This window comes from Pseudophryne corroboree, chromosome 6 (genome assembly GCF_028390025.1).
Source record: "Pseudophryne corroboree isolate aPseCor3 chromosome 6, aPseCor3.hap2, whole genome shotgun sequence".
Classification (NCBI taxonomy): Eukaryota; Metazoa; Chordata; class Amphibia; order Anura; family Myobatrachidae; genus Pseudophryne; species Pseudophryne corroboree.
Window position 1 is genome coordinate 168,607,317 of NC_086449.1, and position 21,835 is coordinate 168,629,151.

The 21,835-nt window shown below is 46.6% G+C and overlaps 1 protein-coding gene across 1 annotated transcript in view; it reads left to right on the plus strand.

Annotated features, from left to right (window-relative positions):
- LOC134936833 (hexokinase-2) overlaps positions 1 to 21,835 on the plus strand; it is a 91,938-nt gene that overhangs the window by 50,721 nt on the left and 19,382 nt on the right. Inside the window, exons 6-8 of the mRNA XM_063932107.1 lie at positions 10,220 to 10,319; positions 17,656 to 17,839; positions 19,794 to 19,949. Of these exons, the coding sequence (XP_063788177.1) occupies positions 10,220 to 10,319; positions 17,656 to 17,839; positions 19,794 to 19,949 (440 nt within the window). The remainder of the gene's footprint in view (positions 1 to 10,219; positions 10,320 to 17,655; positions 17,840 to 19,793; positions 19,950 to 21,835) is intronic.

Consider the following 21,835-nt stretch of genomic DNA (forward strand, 5'->3'; position numbering starts at 1 on the left):
ATGCATTTCTATATATGAGAGATGCACAGAGGGATATTTGCACTCTGGCATCAAGAGTAAGTGCGCTGTCCATTTCTGCCAGAAGAGGGTTATGGACGCGACAGTGGTCAGGTGATGCGGATTCCAAACGGCATATGGAAGTATTGCCGTATAAAGGGGAGGAGTTATTTGGGGTCGGTCTATCGGACCTGGTGGCCACGGCAACGGCTGGGAAATCCACCTTTTTACCCCAGGTCACCTCTCAGCAGAAAAAGACACCGTCTTTTCAGGCTCAGTCCTTTCGTCCCCATAAGGGCAAGCGGGCAAAAGGCCACTCGTATCTGCCCCGGGGCAGAGGAAGGGGAAAAAGACTGCAGCAGACAGCCTCTTCCCAGGAACAGAAGCCCTCCCCTGCTTCTGCCAAGTCCTCAGCATGACGCTGGGGCCTTACAAGCGGACTCAGGCACGGTGGGGGCCCGTCTCAAGAATTTCAGCGCGCAGTGGGCTCACTCGCAAGTGGACCCCTGGATCCTGCAGGTAGTATCTCAGGGGTACAAATTGGAATTCGAGACGTCTCCCCCTCGCCGGTTCCTGAAGTCTGCCTTACCAACGTCTCCCCCCGACAGGGAGGCGGTATTGGAAGCTATTCACAAGCTGTATTCCCAGCAGGTGATAATCAAGGTACCCCTCCTACAACAGGGAAAGGGGTATTATTCCACGCTGTTTGTGGTACCGAAGCCGGACGGCTCGGTGAGACCTATTTTAAATCTGAAATCCTTGAACACTTAACATACAAAGGTTCAAATTAAAGATGGAATCACTCAGAGCAGTGATAGCGAACCTGGAAGAAGGGGACTATATGGTGTCTCTGGACATCAAGGATGCTTACCTCCATGTCCCAATTTGCCCTTCTTACCAAGGGTACCTCAGGTTTGTGGTACAGAACTGTCACTATCAGTTTCAGACGCTGCCGTTTGGATTGTCCACGGCACCCCGGGTCTTTACCAAGGTAATGGCCGAAATGATGATTCTTCTTCGAAGAAAAGGCGTCTTAATTATCCCTTACTTGGACGATCTCCTGATAAGGGCAAGGTCCAGAGAACAGTTAGAGGTCGGAGTAGCACTATCTCAAGTAGTACTACGACAGCACGGATGGATTCTAAATATTCCAAAATCGCAGCTGATTCCGACGACACGTCTGCTGTTCCTAGGGATGATTCTGGACACAGTACAGAAAAAGGTGTTTCTCCCGGAGGAGAAAGCCAGGGAGTTATCCGACCTAGTCAGGAACCTCCTAAAACCAGGCCAAGTGTCAGTGCATCAATGCACAAGGGTCCTGGGAAAAATGGTGGCTTCTTACGAAGCGATTCCATTCGGCAGATTCCACGCAAGAACTTTTCAGTGGGATCTGCTGGACAAATGGTCCGGATCGCATCTTCAAATGCATCAGCGGATAACCCTGTCTCCAAGGACAAGGGTGTCTCTCCTGTGGTGGTTGCAGAGTGCTCATCTTCTAGAGGGCCGCAGATTTGGCATTCAGGACTGGGTCCTGGTGACCACGGATGCCAGCCTGAGAGGCTGGGGAGCAGTCACACAGGGAAGAAATTTCCAGGGCTTGTGGTCAAGCATGGAAACGTCATTTCACATAAATATCCTGGAACTAAGGGCCATTTACAATGCCCTAAGTCAGGCAAGGCCTCTGCTTCAGGGTCAGCCGGTGCTGATCCAGTCGGACAACATCACGGCAGTCGCCCACGTAAACAGACAGGGCGGCACAAGAAGCAGGAGGGCAATGACGGAAGTTGCAAGGATTCTTCGCTGGGCGGAAAATCATGTGATAGCACTGTCAGCAGTGTTCATTCCGGGAGTGGACAACTGGGAAGCAGACTTCCTCAGCAGACACGATCTCCACCCGGGGGAGTGGGGACTTCACCCAGAAGTCTTCCACATGATTGTGAACCGTTGGGAAAAACCAAAGGTGGACATGATGGCGTCCCGCCTCAACAAAAAACTGGACAGATATTGCGCCAGGTCAAGGGACCCTCAGGCAATAGCTGTGGACGCTCTGGTAACACCGTGGGTGTACCAGTCAGTGTATGTGTTCCCTCCTCTGCCTCTCATACCCAAGGTACTGAGAATCATAAGAAGGAGAGGAGTAAGGACTATACTCGTGGCTCCGGATTGGCCAAGAAGGACTTGGTACCCGGAACTTCAAGAGATGCTCACGGAAGACCCGTGGCCTCTACCTCTAAGAAAGGACCTGCTCCAGCAGGGACCATGTCTGTTCCAAGACTTACCGCGGCTGCGTTTGACGGCATGGCGGTTGAACGCCGGATCCTGAAGGAAAAAGGCATTCCGGATGAAGTCATCCCTACCCTGATCAAAGCCAGGAAGGATGTAACTGTGCAACATTATCACCGTATTTGGCGTAAATATGTTGCGTGGTGTGAGGCCAGGAAGGCCCCTACAGAGGAATTTCAACTGGGTCGTTTCCTGCATTTCCTGCAAACAGGACTGTCTATGGGCCTAAAATTAGGGTCCATTAAGGTTCAAATTTCGGCCCTGTCAATATTCTTCCAAAAGGAACTAGCTTCAGTTCCTGAAGTTCAGACGTTTGTCAAGGGAGTACTGCATATACAGCCTCCTTTTGTGCCTCCAGTGGCACCTTGGGATCTCAATGTAGTTTTGGGGTTCCTAAAATCACATTGGTTTGAACCACTCACCACTGTGGACTTAAAATATCTCACATGGAAAGTGGTAATGCTGTTAGCCCTGGCCTCAGCCAGGCGTGTCTCTGAATTAGCGGCTTTATCCTATCAAAGCCCTTACCTAATTTTTCATACGGACAGGGCAGAATTGAGGACTCGCCCTCAATTTCTCCCTAATGTGGTTTCAGCATTTCACTTAAACCAGCCTATTGTGGTGCCTGCGGCTACTAGGGACTTGGAGGATTCCAAGTTGCTGGACGTAGTCAGGGCCCTGAAAATATATGTTTCCAGGACGGCTGGAGTCAGAAAATCTGACTCGCTGTTTATCCTGTATGCACCCAACAAGCTGGGTGCTCCTGCTTCTAAGCAGACTATTGCTCGTTGGATTTGTAGTACAATTCAGCTTGCACATTCTGTGGCAGGCCTGCCACAGCCAAAATCTGTAAAAGCCCATTCCACACGGAAAGTGGGCTCATCTTGGGCGGTTGCCCGAGGGGTCTCGGCTTTACAACTTTGCCGAGCAGCTACTTGGTCAGGGGCAAACACGTTTGCTAAATTCTACAAATTTGATACCCTGGCTGAGGAGGACCTGGAGTTCTCTCATTCGGTGCTGCAGAGTCATCCGCACTCTCCCGCCCGTTTGGGAGCTTTGGTATAATCCCCATGGTCCTTTCGGAGTCCCCAGCATCCACTAGGACGTCAGAGAAAATAAGAATTTACTTACCGATAATTCTATTTCTCATAGTCCGTAGTGGATGCTGGGCGCCCATCCCAAGTGCGGATTGTCTGCAATACTTGTACATAGTTATTGTTACAAAAAAATCGGGTTATTATTGTTGTGAGCCATCTTTTCAGAGGCTCCTCTGTTATCATGCTGTTAACTGGGTTCAGATCACAAGTTGTACGGTGTGATTGGTGTGGCTGGTATGAGTCTTACCCGGGATTCAAAATCCTTCCTTATTGTGTACGCTCGTCCGGGCACAGTATCCTAACTGAGGCTTGGAGGAGGGTCATAGGGGGAGGAGCCGGTGCACACCAGGTAGTCTTAAAGCTTTTACTTTTGTGCCCAGTCTCCTGCGGAGCTGCTATTCCCCATGGTCCTTTCGGAGTCCCCAGCATCCACTACAGACTATGAGAAATAGAATTATCGGTAAGTAAATTCTTATTTTTGGTTTTGGTTTTACCAAAACCACCCTTGTTTTGCTAAAAGCATGTAATTTGGGCCTGTTTTGTTCCTACAGTATTATAAACCTCAATAACATTAATTTCTAGTAATTTCCAGCAAATTTTTACCACCTCACAGCTCATAATATTGTTCACCAATATAGGCCAAAGGCTGTCTGTTACATGAAGCGACAGACCAGCGGCACAAACACACAGCAGGTTTTCTATCATTTTTTTTTTTACTACACAGTGCTTGAGCACCGAACCGCCCATATGTACCTCTAACATTATTCTTCCATTTCATTGCTTTGTAAGGCTAATATACAGTAACATATTGTTCAATGTTCTAAACTCAGTAAAACAAATCTTATTGTTACTTCATTTATCACAGTTTGAGTAGCCCTCACTCAATAATTCTTCATTTACTCAAGCATTTCATTAATATCTACTGTTAAGCTTGTTTTGTATTTTGTCCTGTAAAGGCAAATGTAAAGCACTTTGGGGCAGATGTATTAAGTCTGGAGAAGGGATAAAGAAGTGATAAAGCAGTGATAAGTGCAAGGTGATAACGCACCAGCACCATTTTTTTCAAATCCATAATGATTGGCTGGTGCGTTATCACCCTGCACTTATCACTGCTTTATCACTTCTTTCTCTGACGTCCTAGTGGATGCTGGGTACTCCGTAAGGACCATGGGGAATAGACGGGCTCCGCAGGAGACTGGGCACTCTTAAAAGAAAGATTAGGTACTATATCTGGTGTGCACTGGCTCCTCCCTCCATGCCCCTCCTCCAGACCTCAGTTAGAATCTGTGCCTGGCCAGAGCTGGATGCACTCTAGGGGCTCTCCTGAGCTTCCTAGAAAGAAAGTATTTGTTAGGTTTTTTATTTTCAGTGAGATCTGCTGGCAACAGACTCACTGCTACGTGGGACTGAGGGGAGAGAAGCGAACCTACCTGCTTGCAGCTAGCTTGGGCTTCTTAGGCTACTGGACACCATTAGCTCCAGAGGGATCGAACACAGGCCCAGTCCTCGGTCGTCCGGTCCCGGAGCCGCGCCGCCGTCCCCCTTGCAGAGCCAGAAGAACCGAAGAGAAGTTGAAAATCGGCGGCTGAAGACTCCGGTCTTCATTAAGGTAGCGCACAGCACTGCAGCTGTGCGCCATTGCTCCCTCTGCACACCACACACTCCGGTCACTGATGGGTGCAGGGCGCTGGGGGGGGGCGCCCTGGGCAGCAATTAGAGTACCTTACATGGCTAAATAGCACATAATACAGCTAATATACTGTATATGTGCATAATCCCCCGCCATAAAGCATATAAAAAAGCGGGAGAAGTCCGCCGAGAAAGGGGCGGGGCTATCTTCCTCAGCACACAGGCGCCATTTTCTCTTCACAGCTCCGCTGGAAGGCAGCTCCCCAGGCTCTCCCCTGCAGTTTCCAGGCTTCAAGGGTAAAAAAGAGAGGGGGGGCACTAAATTTAGGCGCAAACTGTGTATAATAAGCTGCTATAGGGAAAAATCACTCACTTTAGTGTAAATCCCTGGTTATATAGCGCTGTGGTGTGTGCTGGCATACTCTCTCTCTGTCTCCCCAAAGGACTTTGTGGGGTCCTGTCCTCAGTCAGAGCATTCCCTGTGTGTGTGTGCGGTGTGTCGGTACGGCTGTGTCGACATGTTTGATGAGGACGCTTACGTGGAGGCGGAGCAGGAGCCGATAAGTGTGATGTCGCCCCCCTGCCGGGCCGACACCAGAGTGGATGGATATGTGGAAGGTATTAACCGACAGTGTCAACTCCTTGCATAAAAGGTTCGATGACGTAACAGCTTTGGGACAGCCGGCATCTCAGTCCGCACCTGCCCAAACGTCTCAGAGGCCATCAGGGGCTCAAAAACGCCCGCTACCTCAGATGGCAGACACAGATGTCGACACAGAGTCTGACTCCAGTGTCGACGAGGATGAGACAAATGTACAATCCACAAGGGCCATCCGATGTATGATTACGGCAATGAAAAATGTGTTGCACATTTCTGACATTAACCCGGTTACCACAAAAAAGGGTATTATGTTTGGGGAGAAAAAGCAGCCAGTGACTTTTCCCCCTTCTGATGAGTTAAATGAATTGTGTGAAGAAGCGTGGTGTTCCCCAGATAAGAAACTAGTGATTTCTAAGCGGTTACTAATGGCGTACCCTTTCCCGCCAACGGATAGGTTACGCTGGGAGACATCCCCTAGGGTGGACAAGGCGCTCACACGCTTATCAAAAAAGGTGGCACTGCCGTCTCAGGATACGGCCGCCTTAAAGGAGCCTGCAGATAGAAAGCAGGAGGCTATCCTGAAGTCTGTGTATACACACTCAGGTACTATACTGAGACCTGCTATTGCTTCAGCATGGATGTGTAGTGCTGCAGCAGCATGGTCTGATTCCCTGTCAGATAACATTGATTCCCTTGACAGGGATACTATTTTGCTAACTATAGAGCATATTAAAGACGTAGTGAGAGATGCACAGAGGGACATTTGCCGGCTGGCATCTAGAATTAATGCAATGTCCATTTCTGCCAGGAGAGTATTATGGACTCGGCAGTGGACAGGTGATGCTGATTCTAAAAGGCACATGGAAGTTTTGCCTTATAAGGGTGCGGAATTGTTTGGGGACGGTCTCTCGGACCTCGTGTCCACAGCAACAGCTGGGAAATCGACTTTTTTACCTCAGGTTCCATCACAGCCTAAGAAAGCACCGTATTATCAAGTACAGTCCTTTCGGCCTCAGAAAGGCAAGCGGGTCAGAGGCGCGTCCTTTCTGCCCAGAGGCAGGGGTAGAGGGAAAAAGCTGCACCAGACAGCCAGTTCCCAGGAACAAATATCCTCCCCTGCTTCCACTAAGTCCACCGCATGACGCTGGGGCTCCACAGGTGGAGCCAGGTGCGGTGGTGGCCCGTCTCCGGAACTTCAGCGACCAGTGGGTTCGCTCACAGGTGGTTCTCTGGGTTCTACAGGTATCTCAGGGATACAAGCTGGAGTTCGAGACGTCTCCCCCTCGCCGTTACCTCAAATCAGCCTTGCCTGCTACTCCCAAGGAAAGGGAGGTAGTACTGGCGGCAATTCACAAGCTGTACCTCCAGCAGGTGATAATCAAAGTTCCTCTCCTTCAACAGGGACGAGGTTACTATTCCACAATGTTTGTGATACCGAAACCAGACGGTTCGGTGAGACCCTTTCTAAACTTAAAATCCTTGAACACTTATATAAGGAAGTTCAAGTTCAAAATAGAATCGCTCATGGCAGTTATTGCAAGCCTGGAAGAGGGGGATTTTATGGTGTCACTGGACATCATGGATGCTTACCTACATGTCCCCATTTACCCACCTCACCAGGAGTACCTCAAGGTTGTGGTACAGAACTGCCATTACCAATTCCAGACGTTGCCGTTGGGTCTGTCCACGGCACCGAGGGTGTGTACCAAGGTAATGGCCGAAATGATGATACTACTTCGAAAGAAGGGAGTTATAATTATCCCGTACTTGGATGATCTCCTTATAAAGGCGAGGTCCAAGGAGCAGTTGTTGATCGGTGTAGCACTATCTCAGGAAGTGCTACAACAGCACGGCTGGATTCTGAATATTCCAAAGTCGCAGCTGGTTCCTACGACGCGTCTGCTGATATTGGGCATGTTTCTGGACACAGAACAGAAGAAGGTGTTTCTCCCGGAGGAGAAGGCCAAGGAGTTGTCATCTCTGGTCAGAGACCTCCTGAAACCAAAACAGGTGTCGGTGCATCATTGCACGCGAGTCCTGGGAAAGATGGTAGCTTCTTACAAAGTAATTCCCTTCGGCAGGTTCCATGCAAGGAATTTTCAGTGGGATCTGTTAGTCAAGTGAGGATCGCATCTTCAGATGCATCGGCTGATCACCCTGTCTCCGAGGGCCAGGGTGTCTCTGCTGTGGTGGCTGCAGAGTGCTCATCTTCTCGAGGGCCGCAGATTCGGCATTCAGGACTGGGTCCTGGTGACCACGGATGCAAGCCTCCGAGGTTGGGGAGCAGTCACTCAGGGAAGAAACTTCTAAGGACAATGGTCGAGTCAGGAGACTTCCCTACACATAAATATTCTGGACCTAAGGGCCATTTACAATGCCCTAAGTCAAGCAGAACCCCTGCTTCAAAACCAGCCGGTGCTGATTCAGTCAGACAACATCACGGCTGTCGCCCATGTAAACCGACAAGGCAGCACAAGAAGCAGGATGGCGTTGGCAGAAGCCACAAGGATTCTCCGATGGGCGGAGAATCACGTGCTAACACTGTCAGCAGTGTTCATTCCGGGTGTGGAAAACTAGGAAGCAGACTTCCTCAGCAGGCACGACCTCCACCCGGGAGAGTGGGGACTTCATCCAGAAGTCTTCACGCAGATTGTAGACCGTTGGGAACGGCCACAGGTGGACATGATGGCGTCCCGCCTCAACAAAAAGCTAAAAAAGTATGCGCCAGGTCAAGAGACCCTCAGGCGATAGCTGTGGACGCACTAGTGACACCGTGGGTGTACCAGTCGGTTTATGTGTTCCCTCCTCTTCCTCTCATACCCAAGGTACGGAGGATAGTAAGTAAGAAAGGAGTAAGAACTATACTCGTAGTTCCGGTTTGGCCAAGAAGAACTTGGTACCCAGAACTACAAGAAATGATCTCGGAGGACCCATGGCCTCTGTCTCTCAGACAGGACCTGTTACTGCAGGGGCCCTGTCTGTTCCAAGACTTACCGCGGCTGCGTTTGAAGGCTTGGCGGTTGAACGCCGGATCCTAACGGAAAAGGGCGTTCCAGATGAAGTGATTCCTACGCTGTTAAAGGCTAGGAAAGACGCTGCCTGAAGTTCAGACGTTGTTAAGGGAGTGCTGCATATTCAGCCCCTTTTTTGTGCCTCCAGTGGCACCTTGGGATCTCAACGTAGTGTTGGATTTCCTAAAATCACATTGTTTTGAGCCACTTCAGACCGTGGAGTTGAAGTATCTCACGTGGAAAGTGGTGATGCTTTTGGCCTTGGCTTCGGCTAGGCGTGTGTCAGAATTGGCGGCTTTGTCATGTAAAAGCCCTTATCTGATCTTCCATATGGACAGGGCAGAATTGAGGACTCGTACCCAATTTCTCCCTAAAGTGGTATCAGCGTTTCATTTGAACCAACCTATTGTGGTGCCTGCGGCTACTCGGGAGTTGGAGGATTCCAAGTTGCTGGACGTAGTCCGGGCCCTGAAAATCTATGTTTCCAGGACGGCTAGAGTCAGAAAAACTGACTCGCTGTTTATCCTGCATGCACCCAACAAGCTGGGTGCTCCTGCTTCTAAAAGCAGACTACTGCTCGCTGGATCTGTAGCACGATTCAACTTGCACATTCTGCGGCTGGACTGCCGCATCATAAATCAGTCAAAGCCCATTCCACGAGGAAGGTGGGCTCTTCTTGGGCGGCTGCCCGAGGGGTCTCGGCTTTACAACTTGGCCGAGCTGCTACCTGGTCGGGGTCAAACACGTTTGCAAAATTCTACAAGTTTGATACCCTGGCTGAGGAGGACCTTGAGTTTGCTCATTCGGTGCTGCAGAGTCATCCGCACTCTCCCGCCCGTTTGGGAGCTTTGGTATAATCCCCATGGTCCTTACGGAGTACCCAGCATCCACTAGGACGTCAGAGAAAATAAGAATTTACTCACCGGTAATTCTATTTCTCGTAGTCCGTAGTGGATGCTGGGAGCCCGTCCCAAGTGCGGACTTCTGCAATACTTGTATATAGTTATTGCTTAACTATAGGGTTATTGTTCTGAGCCATCTGTTGAATGAGGCACAACGATTGTTCATACTGTTAACTGGGTATAGTTATCACAAGTTGTACGGTGTGATTGGCGTGGCTGGTATGAGTCTTACCCTGGATTCCAAATCCTTTCCTAGTAATGTCAGCTCTTCCGGGCACAGTTTCCCTAACTGAGGTCTGGAGGAGGGGCATAGAGGGAGGAGCCAGTGCACACCAGATATAGACCTAATCTTTCTTTTAAAAGTGCCCAGTCTCCTGCGGAGCCCGTCTATTCCCCATGGTCCTTACGGAGTACCCAGCATCCACTATGGACTTAGAGAAATAGAATTACCGGTGAGTAAATTCTTATTTTATCCCTTCTCCAGGTTAAGACACCTGCCCCTTTGAGTCCTATTAGAAAAAAAGTGCTATATAAATTATTATTATTATTATTATTATTATTATTATATTACGTATCTTCATTATACTGCATTAAACTATTTTTGAAATGTATTGCACTATAGTATTGCATCATAGGTATGTACTGTTATGTAACATTATCTATGTACTGTAGCTTATGCCGTCCTCTCTCTTGATATAGGATTTTGATATTGATATAGTTGCAGTGGTAAACGACACTGTAGGAACAATGATGACCTGTGGATTTGACGACCACAACTGTGAGATTGGCCTTATTATTGGTAAGGTGGCAACCATTGATTGGTACTCTATCTGCTCCCCCCCACACCCTCCACCCCCATCCTTCTCAACAATTTTTTTTTTGCGCTCACTGACATTGACAAATTTGTGGGTACAGCACATTGAAACAATGCTTTATTGCTCCTGAAAAGTGATGAATTTTAAAATGATTGTCTCATGTATACCTGCATGCCGTTTGTATGTCATAGAATAAAGAAACATATGAAAAAAATACATTATTGCTTATTCTCCAAAGATATTCTAAAATGGCCTGGAGAGATTTGTTGGTGTCCCTTTAAAAAGATGAAACTTTAATAATAGTGAAATTCCAAGCTAATTGATGTTTTGAAATAGCATCACATGTTTTCATTTTTCTAATCAGTCATTTAGGATATTTAAATGGTGAAAAGTAATCACTCTGCTGCTTGGTATCATCGTGTGTACCGCATTCAACATGTACCAGAGAAAGCACAAGAGAGAGTTGTCTGAGGCGATCAGAAAGAATATTATAGACTAGTATGTTAAAGGCAAATACTATAAAACTGTCTTAAAGCAACTTAAAGAAGCTTCGGCTTCCTAACACTAATTTCTCTAACGTCCTAAGTGGATGCTGGGGACTCCGTCAGGACCATGGGGTTTAGCGGCTCCGCAGGAGACAGGGCACAATAATAAAAGCTTTAGGATCAGGTGGTGTGCACTGGCTCCTCCCCCTATGACCCTCCTCCAAGCCTCAGTTAGATCTTTGTGCCCGGCCGAGAAGGGTGCAATCTAGGTGGCTCTCCTGAGCTGCTTAGAATAAAAGTTTAAGTTAGGTTTTTTATTTTCAGTGAGTCCTGCTGGCAAACAGGCTCACTGCTACGAGGGACTTAGGGGAGAGAAGTAAACTCACCTGCGTGCAGGATGGATTTGCTTCTTAGGCTACTGGACACCATTAGCTCCAGAGGGAGTCGGAACACAGGTCTCACCCTGGGGTTCGTCCCGGAGCCGTGCCGCCGACCCCCCTTGCAGATGCCGAAGTTGAAGAGGTCCAGAGGTCCAGAAACAGGCGGCAGAAGACTTTCAGTCTTCATAAGGTAGCGCACAGCACTGCAGCTGTGCGCCATTGTTGTCAGCACACTTCATACCAGCGGTCACTGAGGGTGCAGGGCGCTGGGGGGGGCGCCCTGGGCAGCAATGTATTATACCTTTTTTATGGCTAAAATACATCACATATAGCCCTTGAGGCTATATGGATGTATTTAACCCCTGCCAGATCTCACAAACTCCGGGAGAAGAGCCCGCCGTTTTAGGGGGCGGGGCCTATTCTCCTCAGCACACGGCGCCATTTTCCTGCTCAGCTCTGCTGTGAGGAAGGCTCCCAGGCTCTCCCCTGCACTGCACTACAGAAACAGGGTTAAAACAGAGAGGGGGGGCACTGATTTGGCGATATGATTACATATGTGAAAATGCTATAAGGGAAAACACTTGTATAAGGGGTTGTCCCTGTATAATTATAGCGTTTTTGGTGTGTGCTGGCAAACTCTCCCTCTGTCTCCCCAAAGGGCTAGTGGGGTCCTGTCCTCTATCAGAGCATTCCCTGTGTGTGTGCTGTGTGTCGGTACGTGTGTGTCGACATGTAGGAGGACGATGTTGGTGAGGAGGCGGAGCAAATTGCCTGTATTGGTGATGTCACTCTCTAGGGAGTCGACACCGGAATGGATGGCTTATTTAGGAATTACGTGATAATGTCAACACGATGCAAGGTCGGTTGACGACATGAGACGGCCGGCAAACAAATTAGTACCTGTCCAGGCGTCTCAGACACCGTCAGGGGCTTGTAAAAACGCCCATTTACCTCAGTTGGTCGACACAGACACAGACACGGACACTGACTTCAGTGTCGACGGTGAAGAAACAAACGTATTTTCCTTTAGGGCCACACGTTACATGTTAAGGGCAATGAAGGAGGTGTTACATATTTCTGATACTACAAGTACCACAAATAAGGGTATTATGTAGGGTGGGAATAATCTACTTGTAGTTTTTCCTGAATCAGATAAATTAAAGTGTGTGATGATACGTGGGTTTCCTCCGATAGAAAATTATTGGAGGTATACCCTTTCCCGCCAGCAGTGAGGGCGAGTTGGGAAACACACCTTAGGGTGGATAAGGCGCTCACACGCTTATAAAAACAAGTGGCGTTACCGTCTCCAGATACGGCCGCCCTCAAAGAGCCAGCTGATAGGAAGCTGAAAAATATCCTAAAAAGTATATACACACATACTGGTGTTGTACTACGACCAGCAATCGCCTCAGCCTGGATGTGCAGCGCTGGGGGGGCTTGGTCGGATTTCCTGACTGAAAATATTGATACCCTTGACAGGAACAATATTTTATTGACTATAGAGCATTTTAAGGATGCATTTCTATATATGCGAGATGCGCAGAGGGATATTTGCATTCTGGCATCAAGAGTAGATGTGATGTCCATATCTGCCAGACGATGTTTATAGACACGACAGTGGTCAGGTGATGCAGATTCCAGACGGCACATGGAAGTATTGCCGTATAAAGGGGCGGTCCATCGGACCTGGTGGCCATGGCAACAGCTGAAAAATCCACTTTTGTTACCCCAAGTCACATCTCAGCAAAAAAGGACACAGTCTTTTCAGTCTCAGTCCTTTCGTACCCATAAAGGCAGGCGGGCAAAAGGACAGTCATATCTGCCCAGGGTTAAAGGAAAGGGAAGAAGACTGCAGCAGGCAGCCCATTCCCAGGAACAGAAGTCCTCCACAGCTTCTGCCAAGTCCGCAGCATGACGCTGGGGCCATACAAGCGGACTCAGGTGCGGTGGGGGGTCATCTCAAGAGTTTCAGCACGCAGTGGGCTCACTCGCAAGTGGACTCCTGGATCCTACACGTAGTATCCCAGGTGTACATTGGAAATTCGAGACGTCTTCCCCTCACAAGTTCCTGAAGTCTGCTTTACCAACGTCTCCCTCCGACAGGGAGGCAGTATTGGAAAAAAATTCACAGGCTGTATTCCCAGCAGGTGATAATTAAAGTACCCCTCCTACAACAAGGGAAGGGGTATTATTCCACACTATATTGTGGTACTGAAGCCAAACGGCTCGGTGAGATCTAAAAGATTTGAACAATTACATACAAGGGTTCAAATCAAGATGGAGTCACTCAGAGCAGTGATAGCGAACCAGGACGATATGGTGTCACTGGATATCAGGGACGCTTACCTACATGTCCAAATTTTGCCCTTCTCACCAAGGGTATCTCAGGTTCGTGGTACAGAACTGTCACTATCAGTTCAGACGCTGCCGTTTGGATTGTCCACGGCACCCCGGGTCTTTACCATGGTAATGGCCGAAATGATGATTCTTCCTAAAAGAAATATGGACGCTTTCCTGATAAGGGCAAGGTCCAGAGAACAGTTGGCGGTCGGAGTAGCACTATCTCAAGTAGTTCTACGACAGCACGAGTGGATTCTAAATATTCCAAAATCGCAGCTTTTTCCGACGACACGTCTAATGTTCCTAGGAATGATTCTGGACACAGTCCAGAAAAGGATGTTTTCTCCCGGAGAAGAAGACCAGGGAGTTATCCGAGCTAGTCAGGAACCTCCTAAAACCAGGAAAAGTATCAGTGCATCATTGCACAAGGGTCCTGTGAAAAATGGTGGTTTCTTACAAAGCGATCCCATTCGGTAGATTTCACGCAAGAACCTTTCAGTGGAATCTGCTGGGAAAATGGTCCGGATCGCATCTTCAGATGCATCAGCGGACAACCCTGTCTCCAAGGACAAGGGTGTTTTCTTCTGCGGTGGCTGCAGAGTGCTCATCTATGAAAGGGCCGCAGATTCGACATTCAGGACTGGGTCCTGGTGACCACGGATGCCAGCCTGAGTGGCTGGGGAGCAGTCACACAAGGAAAAAATTTCCAGGGAGTGTGATCAAGTCTGGAGACTTCTCTCCACATAAATATACTGGAGCTAAGGGCAATTTACAAGGCTCTAAGCTTAGCAAGACCTCTGCTTCAAGGTCAGCCGGTATTGATCCAGTGGGACAACATCACGGCAGTCGCCCACGTAAACAGACAGGGCGGCACATGAAGCAAGAGGGAAATGGCAGAAACTGCAAGGATTCTTTGCTGGGCGAAAAATCATGTGATAACACTCTCAGCAGTGTTAATTCCGGGAGTGGAAAACTGGGAAGCAAACTTCCTCAGCAGGCATAACCTCCACCCGGGAGAGTGGGGACTTCAGCGGGAAGTCTTCCACATGATTGTAAACCGTTGGGAAAAACCAAAGGTGGACATGATGGCGTCCCGCCTGAACAAAAAACTAGACAAATATTGCGCCAGGTCAAGGGACCCTCAGGCAATAGCGGTGGACGCTCTGGTAACACTGTGGGTGTACCAGTCAGGGTATGTGTTCCCTCCTATGCATCTCATACCAAAAGTACTGAGAATCATAAGAAGGAGATGAGTAAGAACGATACTCGTGGTTCCGGATGGGTCAAGAAGGACTTGGTACCCGGAACTTCAAGAGATGCTCACGGAAGAACCGTGGCCTCTACCTTTAAGAAAGGACCTGCTCCAGCAGGGGCCTTGTCTGTTCCAAGACTTACTGCGGCTGCGTTTGACGGCATGGCAGTTGAACGCCGGATCCTGAAAGGGCATTCCAGATGAAGTCATCCCTACCCTGGTCGAAGCCAGGAAGGATGTAACCGCAAAACATTTTCACCGCATTTGGCGAAAATATGTTGCGTGGTGTGAGGCCAAGAAGGTCCCTACAGAGGAATTCCAACTGGGTCGTTTCCTACATTTCCTGAAAACAGGACTGTCTATGGGCCTAAAATTAGGGTCCATTAAGGTTCAAATTTCGACCCTGTCAAATTTCTTCCAGAAAGAACTGGCTTCAGTGCCTGAAGTTCAGACGTTTGTAAAAGGGGTACTGCATATACAGCCTCCTTTTGTGCCCCCAGTGGCACCTTGGGATCTCAATGTTGTTTTGAGTTTCCTAAAGTCACATTGGTGATCCACTCACCACTGTGGAATTAAAATATTTCACATGGAAGGTGAAGATTCTATTAGCCCTGGCTTCAGCCAGGCGTGTGTCAGAATGGGCGGCTTTATCATATAAATTTTTCATTCATTAATTTTTCATTCTGACAGGGCAGAATTGAGGACTCGTCCTCAATTTCTCCTTAAGGTGTTTTCTGTTTTTCACATGAACCAACCTATTGTGGTACCTGTGGCTACTAGGGACTTGGAGGACTCCAAGTTACTTGACGTTGTCAGGGCCCTGAAAATATATGTTTCCAGGACGACTGGAGTCAGAAAATCTGACTCGCTGTTTAGCCTGTATGCACCCTACAAGATGGGTGTTCCTGCTTCTAAGCAGACGATTGCTCGCTGGATTTGTAGTACAATTCAGCTTGCACATTCTGTGGCAGGATTGCCACAGCCAAAATCAGTAAAAGCCCATTCCACAAGGAAGTGGGCTCATCTTGGGCGGCTGCCCGAGGGGTCTCGGCTTTACAACTTTGCCGAGCTGCTACTTGGTCAGGGGCACACCCTGACTGAGGAGGACCTGGAGTTCTCTCATTCGGTGCTGCAGAGTCATCCGCACTCTCCCGCCCGTTTGGGAGCTTTGGTATAATCCCCATGGTCCTGACGGAGTCCCCAGCATCCACTTAGGACGTTAGAGAAAATAAGAATTTACTTACCGATAATTCTATTTCTCGTAGTCCGTAGTGGATGCTGGGCGCCCATCCCAAGTGCGGATTGTCTGCAATACTTGTACATAGTTATTGTTACAAAAATCGGGTTATTCTTGTTGTGAGCCATCTTTTCAGAGGCTCCTTCGTTGTTATCATACTGTTAACTGGGTTCAGATCACAGGTTGTACGGTGTGATTGGTGTGGCTGGTATGAGTCTTACCCGGGATTCAATATCCTTCCTTATTATGCACGCTCGTCCGGGCACAGTATCCTAACTGAGGCTTGGAGGAGGGTCATAGGGGGAGGAGCCAGTGCACACCACCTGATCCTAAAGCTTTTATTATTGTGCCCTGTCTCCTGCGGAGCCGCTAAACCCCATGGTCCTGACGGAGTCCCCAGCATCCACTACGGACTACGAGAAATAGAATTATCGGTAAGTAAATTCTTATTTTATTAACACTATAGTTTTTTCTCTGGTATGCTGCCCTAGGCTTTCTGGCTTATGCTGATTTTTGGGGTACCGCACCCTGCACCTAGATATAGCGCTAGGGACCCCCAATATACAGAGAGGCCTTGACGTGGCTTGGGGCTTATTCATACATTTGCGCAAATATATGTCCTGAGATCTCTGAATTCTAATATTGTGTGGGATTTAAATCTGGTTACTGGTATCATTCAGGGTGCTGGGGGAAACAAAATGTGTTTTTTTCTTGCTTAGAAATACCCCTCCCTTGCAAGCACCTGAGTGATATCACTAAGCTAATTGAGCATCTGCCACTATATAAGAATATTTGGACAGATGAGTAAAGCCGGAGCTTTTTGGCAAGTCACATCGGCTCTATGTTTACAGGCAAAAAAACTAAGCTTTCAAAAAAGAACTCCATACCTACTAGGAAACATGGAGGAGGCTCGGTTATGTTTTTGGTCTTCTTTGCTGTGTCTGGCATTGGGTGCCTTGAATCTGTGTAGGACACAATGAAATCTCAAAACTATCAACTTATTCTGGAGCGAAACATACTGCTCAGTGTCAGAAAACTCTGCCTCAGTTACAGGTCAGGGGTCATCCAACAGCATAATGACCCAAAACACACAGCTCAAAGCCCCCAAGAACAGAAATTCGACTGTTCTAAAGTGGCCCTCTATAGGCCCTGATCTGAATCCTAGCGGACATATATAGAGAGATGTAAAACATGCTGTCTGGAGAAAGCACCCACCAAAACCTGAGACAACTGGAGCAGTGTGCTCAAGTAGAGTAGGTACCATTCAGAGTTACAGGAATCACGTGATTGCACTGATAACCTAATATTTTGTTGAGCAGCTAATACAGGTTAACAGTTGGGTTCCATCATTTTTGTCCATGCCATCTTCATTTGTTTTATTATTTATAATGTTCTGTTGACTGAAATCAAATGCAAAGTCTGATTTCTATTATATATGGACAAAGCAATGATGGATACCAAATACCTTTGTCGCTTTCAAGTTATATCAGAGAAAATTATATGTTTCATCTTTTCTTGTGGAAGGGCATCAACAAGTTTTTCCATAACTGTACATGATAGAAGGTTTAGTCAATCATATTCTCCCATTGAGTGACCTCACTGATACCCCCCCACTGTTCTTTGTAGGCACCGGTACCAATGCGTGTTACATGGAAGACATGCGTCATATTGACCTGGTAGAGGGTGACGAGGGGCGCATGTGTGTAAACATGGAGTGGGGAGCATTTGGAGACGATGGAGCATTGGATGACATTAGAACCGAGTTTGACCGTGAAATTGACATGGGATCCTTAAATCCAGGAAAACAATTGTAAGTATCTCAGCGTGGCTGTCCAAATCGTTCTTGTCATTTGTTGTAATGGAGAAGGTGCTATAGATGTGTCCTCATACAGCTAGCCTCAATACGCCATGCACCGTGAGATGCCAGCCTCAGTCGCACACAGAATATAGGCATGCTGCATATCATTTTAATTAGCAGGGTCTGCTTGTGCGTCTTATTTGCATAGCATTGTGAATAAGATGCATTTTCGTCAATAAATGCACAAAAAGACGCCTGGTGCTAGTAAACGCGCTTACTACTAGGTGTGACTAGAAGGGCAGGTTAACGTGACTGCAGCAATGATGAGAGAGGATACAACCAGAGGCGGATTGCCATAGGTCTTACAGGGAAGATCCCTGGTGGGCCGACGCACCCGCTGGGCCTGTTTTGTTTGAAGACATGTGGTCCTATGTATAGACATAATGAATAAGATGCAAAATAATTTGCATACATGAAAATATCTTTGTCACTTAGCCTGTGATTGCAGATGATCTAGTGTATGCTCTGTCTGCCTGCTTGGCTGACATATAAGATTGAGTGAATAGTGATTGGGATACGGTTGGTGTAATAAGCCAGAAAATATATCTTTCTAAAGAATTATATAGTTTCATAAATTCTGAAGGTGTATCATATAATGTGCTCATAATATTTAATTTTATTTCCTTTTAACTTACCTTGATGCTGGACATCCCCACTATCTGGAAAGTCTTGGGGGGAGGGTGCTGCTGCCATGGACCATGGCTAGACCTTACACCTCTGATGCTGCCCATGTGGGGCCACTAGTACAAATTTTTCCAGGGCCGCTTTTTGTCCCCAATCCGTCCCTGGAGACAACTGTACATGCAAGAGCATATATAGAGGGGATGCAGCCATTGGTATGTGTAATGAATACACCCGACACCCCTGTCCAAAGCCTCCTTCTCCATTGTTTTTATTGTGAGAGAATGTGGCTGATAAAAACCAGGAATCAAAATAGTCGCTATAGCTAAATAAATAAAATCTAAAACGATTTCTCTACTCTCCCCTGACCTGTGCTGCCCCTAGTCTTCCTGCAATTTTAAATATTGCATAACTTATCAATATTTCTTCTTTGAGGACAAAGACTAGAATGTTCATTAGATAATAAATCTCTCTCTCTCTCTCTCTCTCTCTATATATATATATATATATATATATATATAAATGAAAAGTTCAAAATCATAAAATCAAAAGTAAGCAATACATACAGTGAAGATGAGTATTACATGTTCTTTTTTATGTGACACACGTTATACTGCATGAAGCTCTGTAGTACCATTCTGTATTTTCACTGGCATTAGGTAATGGAATAAAAACTTTGCCCATTATTCAGGTTTGTTAGCAAACCAAAAAAGTACACTTTTTGGCAAAACCATGTGCACTGCAGGTGGGCCAGATGTAACATGTGCAGAGAGAGAGTTAGATTTGGACATGTTACATCTGCCCCACCTGCCCTGCACATGGTTTTTTCCTTTAGTGTGCTTTTTTGGTTTGCTTACAAACCAGGATAACCCCCTTAGCTCCCATAGAGTTCTGTTTTTCTAATTAAGATCTGTATGTTTTTACCATGCAGAGAACTATTTTCTGTAGGGAATATTTTTGCAGCTATATATTATTTTACAAAACAGAGACAATGGTCAAAACAAACCACATAATTATTACGTTTTGTTTCCCAGTATTGTGACGGTAACAACTTGTATGACTGTATATGTCTATGGCTGATGCTGTGATTGCATTATAACTATATAGAAGATTGTATATCAGTATGTTTTGAAGTTGTAACACTGCCACCTGGTGGTTGCATAATGTGCTGTCATAATAATCAGTCCCAGCGTTAGCATTTACTATACAGTATGTAGAGGTTGTAGTGATACGTCAAACAGAATAGATATTTAGCAGTGATGAATGTTTAATTATTTCTCTTCAGGTTTGAAAAGATGATCAGCGGGATGTACATGGGTGAGCTGGTCAGGCTGATCCTAGTTAAAATGGCAAAGGAGGATCTGCTATTTGAAGGAAGAATTACAGCGGACCTCTTAACCACTGGACACTTTGAGACACGCTATGTCTCCGAGATTGAAAAGTAAGATCATGAATAACAATTGGAAAATTAGTGAAATTGAGGAGACCATTTATCAATGAGGTTTAAAACATGTTCTGTATGAAAAATGAGCCAATCATCTCACAACTGTCATTTTTCAAACACATGACAGGTAGGAGCTGATTGACTGAAGCACCATTTATCATACGCATTGAGTTTTAATTAGCTAAAAATAGTTGCTAAATGGGCCCCTAAGTGTTATATTACAGTATAGGTGGCTGTCCTGCTGACGTCCATGATTTTGATATAGCTCCAGCATTGTCCAGCATATAAAATCTATATATAGATGACGGGGCCATTAATTATCCAAATAATCACAGATAGGAAAGTGTGTGGTGTGTTAGGGTTTGTGAGGCGATGCTCGTTCACATGATGGTGTGTTGCAGCTACCCAATGGAATATGTAACACCCTGCCGTTCTCCTGAATATTACTAATAATACAGACAGGGTTATACATAGCAATAGCTGCAGCATACGTGAACTGTTGGAGGCCTCTTAAGTCTGCTGTACTGTCTAGCATGAAACACTGTATGGTGGGGGGAAGGGGGGGGGGGGGGGGGTTATTGCCATATATAGATAGGAAGCAGAAGTAGCTATTACCATATAGCTGCTTCTCTTTTTGAGAATGTACTTCCCTTCCCAATATAGTTATCTTCCTGTAATGTCATGCACAGTAACACATGCCCTAAACGCACAGTGCATGGGCTGAATGCAGAGCCAGACCTAACCAATATGATGCCCTAGGCAAGATTTTGGCTGGTACTCCCAGCACCACCGCTAGTTCCGCCTCTGACCCTGCACCCCTTTCCCAGCACCATCACCCCTCACCCATAGCAGTCCTCATTTTGGTGCTCTTACCCCCTATATTTTAAATAGTAACAATGCGCACATTTGGCGCACAGCCCAAAAAGGGGCGTGTTCTTGCTGGCAAGGGGCATGGCCACACAATAGTAACCCCAATTCTAATTACACCACACAGTAGTGCAACTTTATTCACATTTTATTATGCGATAGTGGGGCAGATGTATTAAGCCTGGAGAAGGGATAAAGAAGTAATAAAGCAGTGATAAATATAAGGTGTTAACGCACTAGCCAGTCAGCTGTCATTTTTCAAATCTGTAATGATTGGCTGGTGTGTTATCACCTTGCTCTTATCACTACTTTATCCCTTCTCTAGGCTTAATACATCTGGCCCTGTGTCCCTTATTCACATTACATCACACAGTAGTACCACTTTACCTTATAGATGTTACTCCTCACAGTAGTGTTCCTTATTGACATTACATCACACTGAATTGCTCCCTATTCACATTACACCACACCATATTGCTCTTTATTCACATTAGACCACACAGTAGTGTCTTTTCTATACGTTACGTCACACAGTAGAGCACCTTACACACATAATGCCACACATTAGTAATGCCTTTATACACATAATACCACACAATGCCCCTCACAAATATGACACACATTATTAATGTCCTTCTAAACATAATGCGCCTTACACATTATGCAAACCTTTATTAAGGCCTTTATGCATATAATAGACCTTACACATATGCCACACATTATTAATGCCTACAGTATATACACATAATGACACACGTAATGTCCCTTACAAATATGCCGCACATTATTAATGCCCTTAAACACATGATGACACACATAGTGCCCCTTACACGTATGCTGCACATTATTAATGCATGTATACACATGACACGCATAATGCCCCTTACACATATGCCACACATTATTAATTCCCTTATACACATAATGACACATATAGTGTCCCTTACACATATGCCACACATTATTAATGCATTTATACACATGAAACGCATAATGCCCCTTACACATATGCCGAA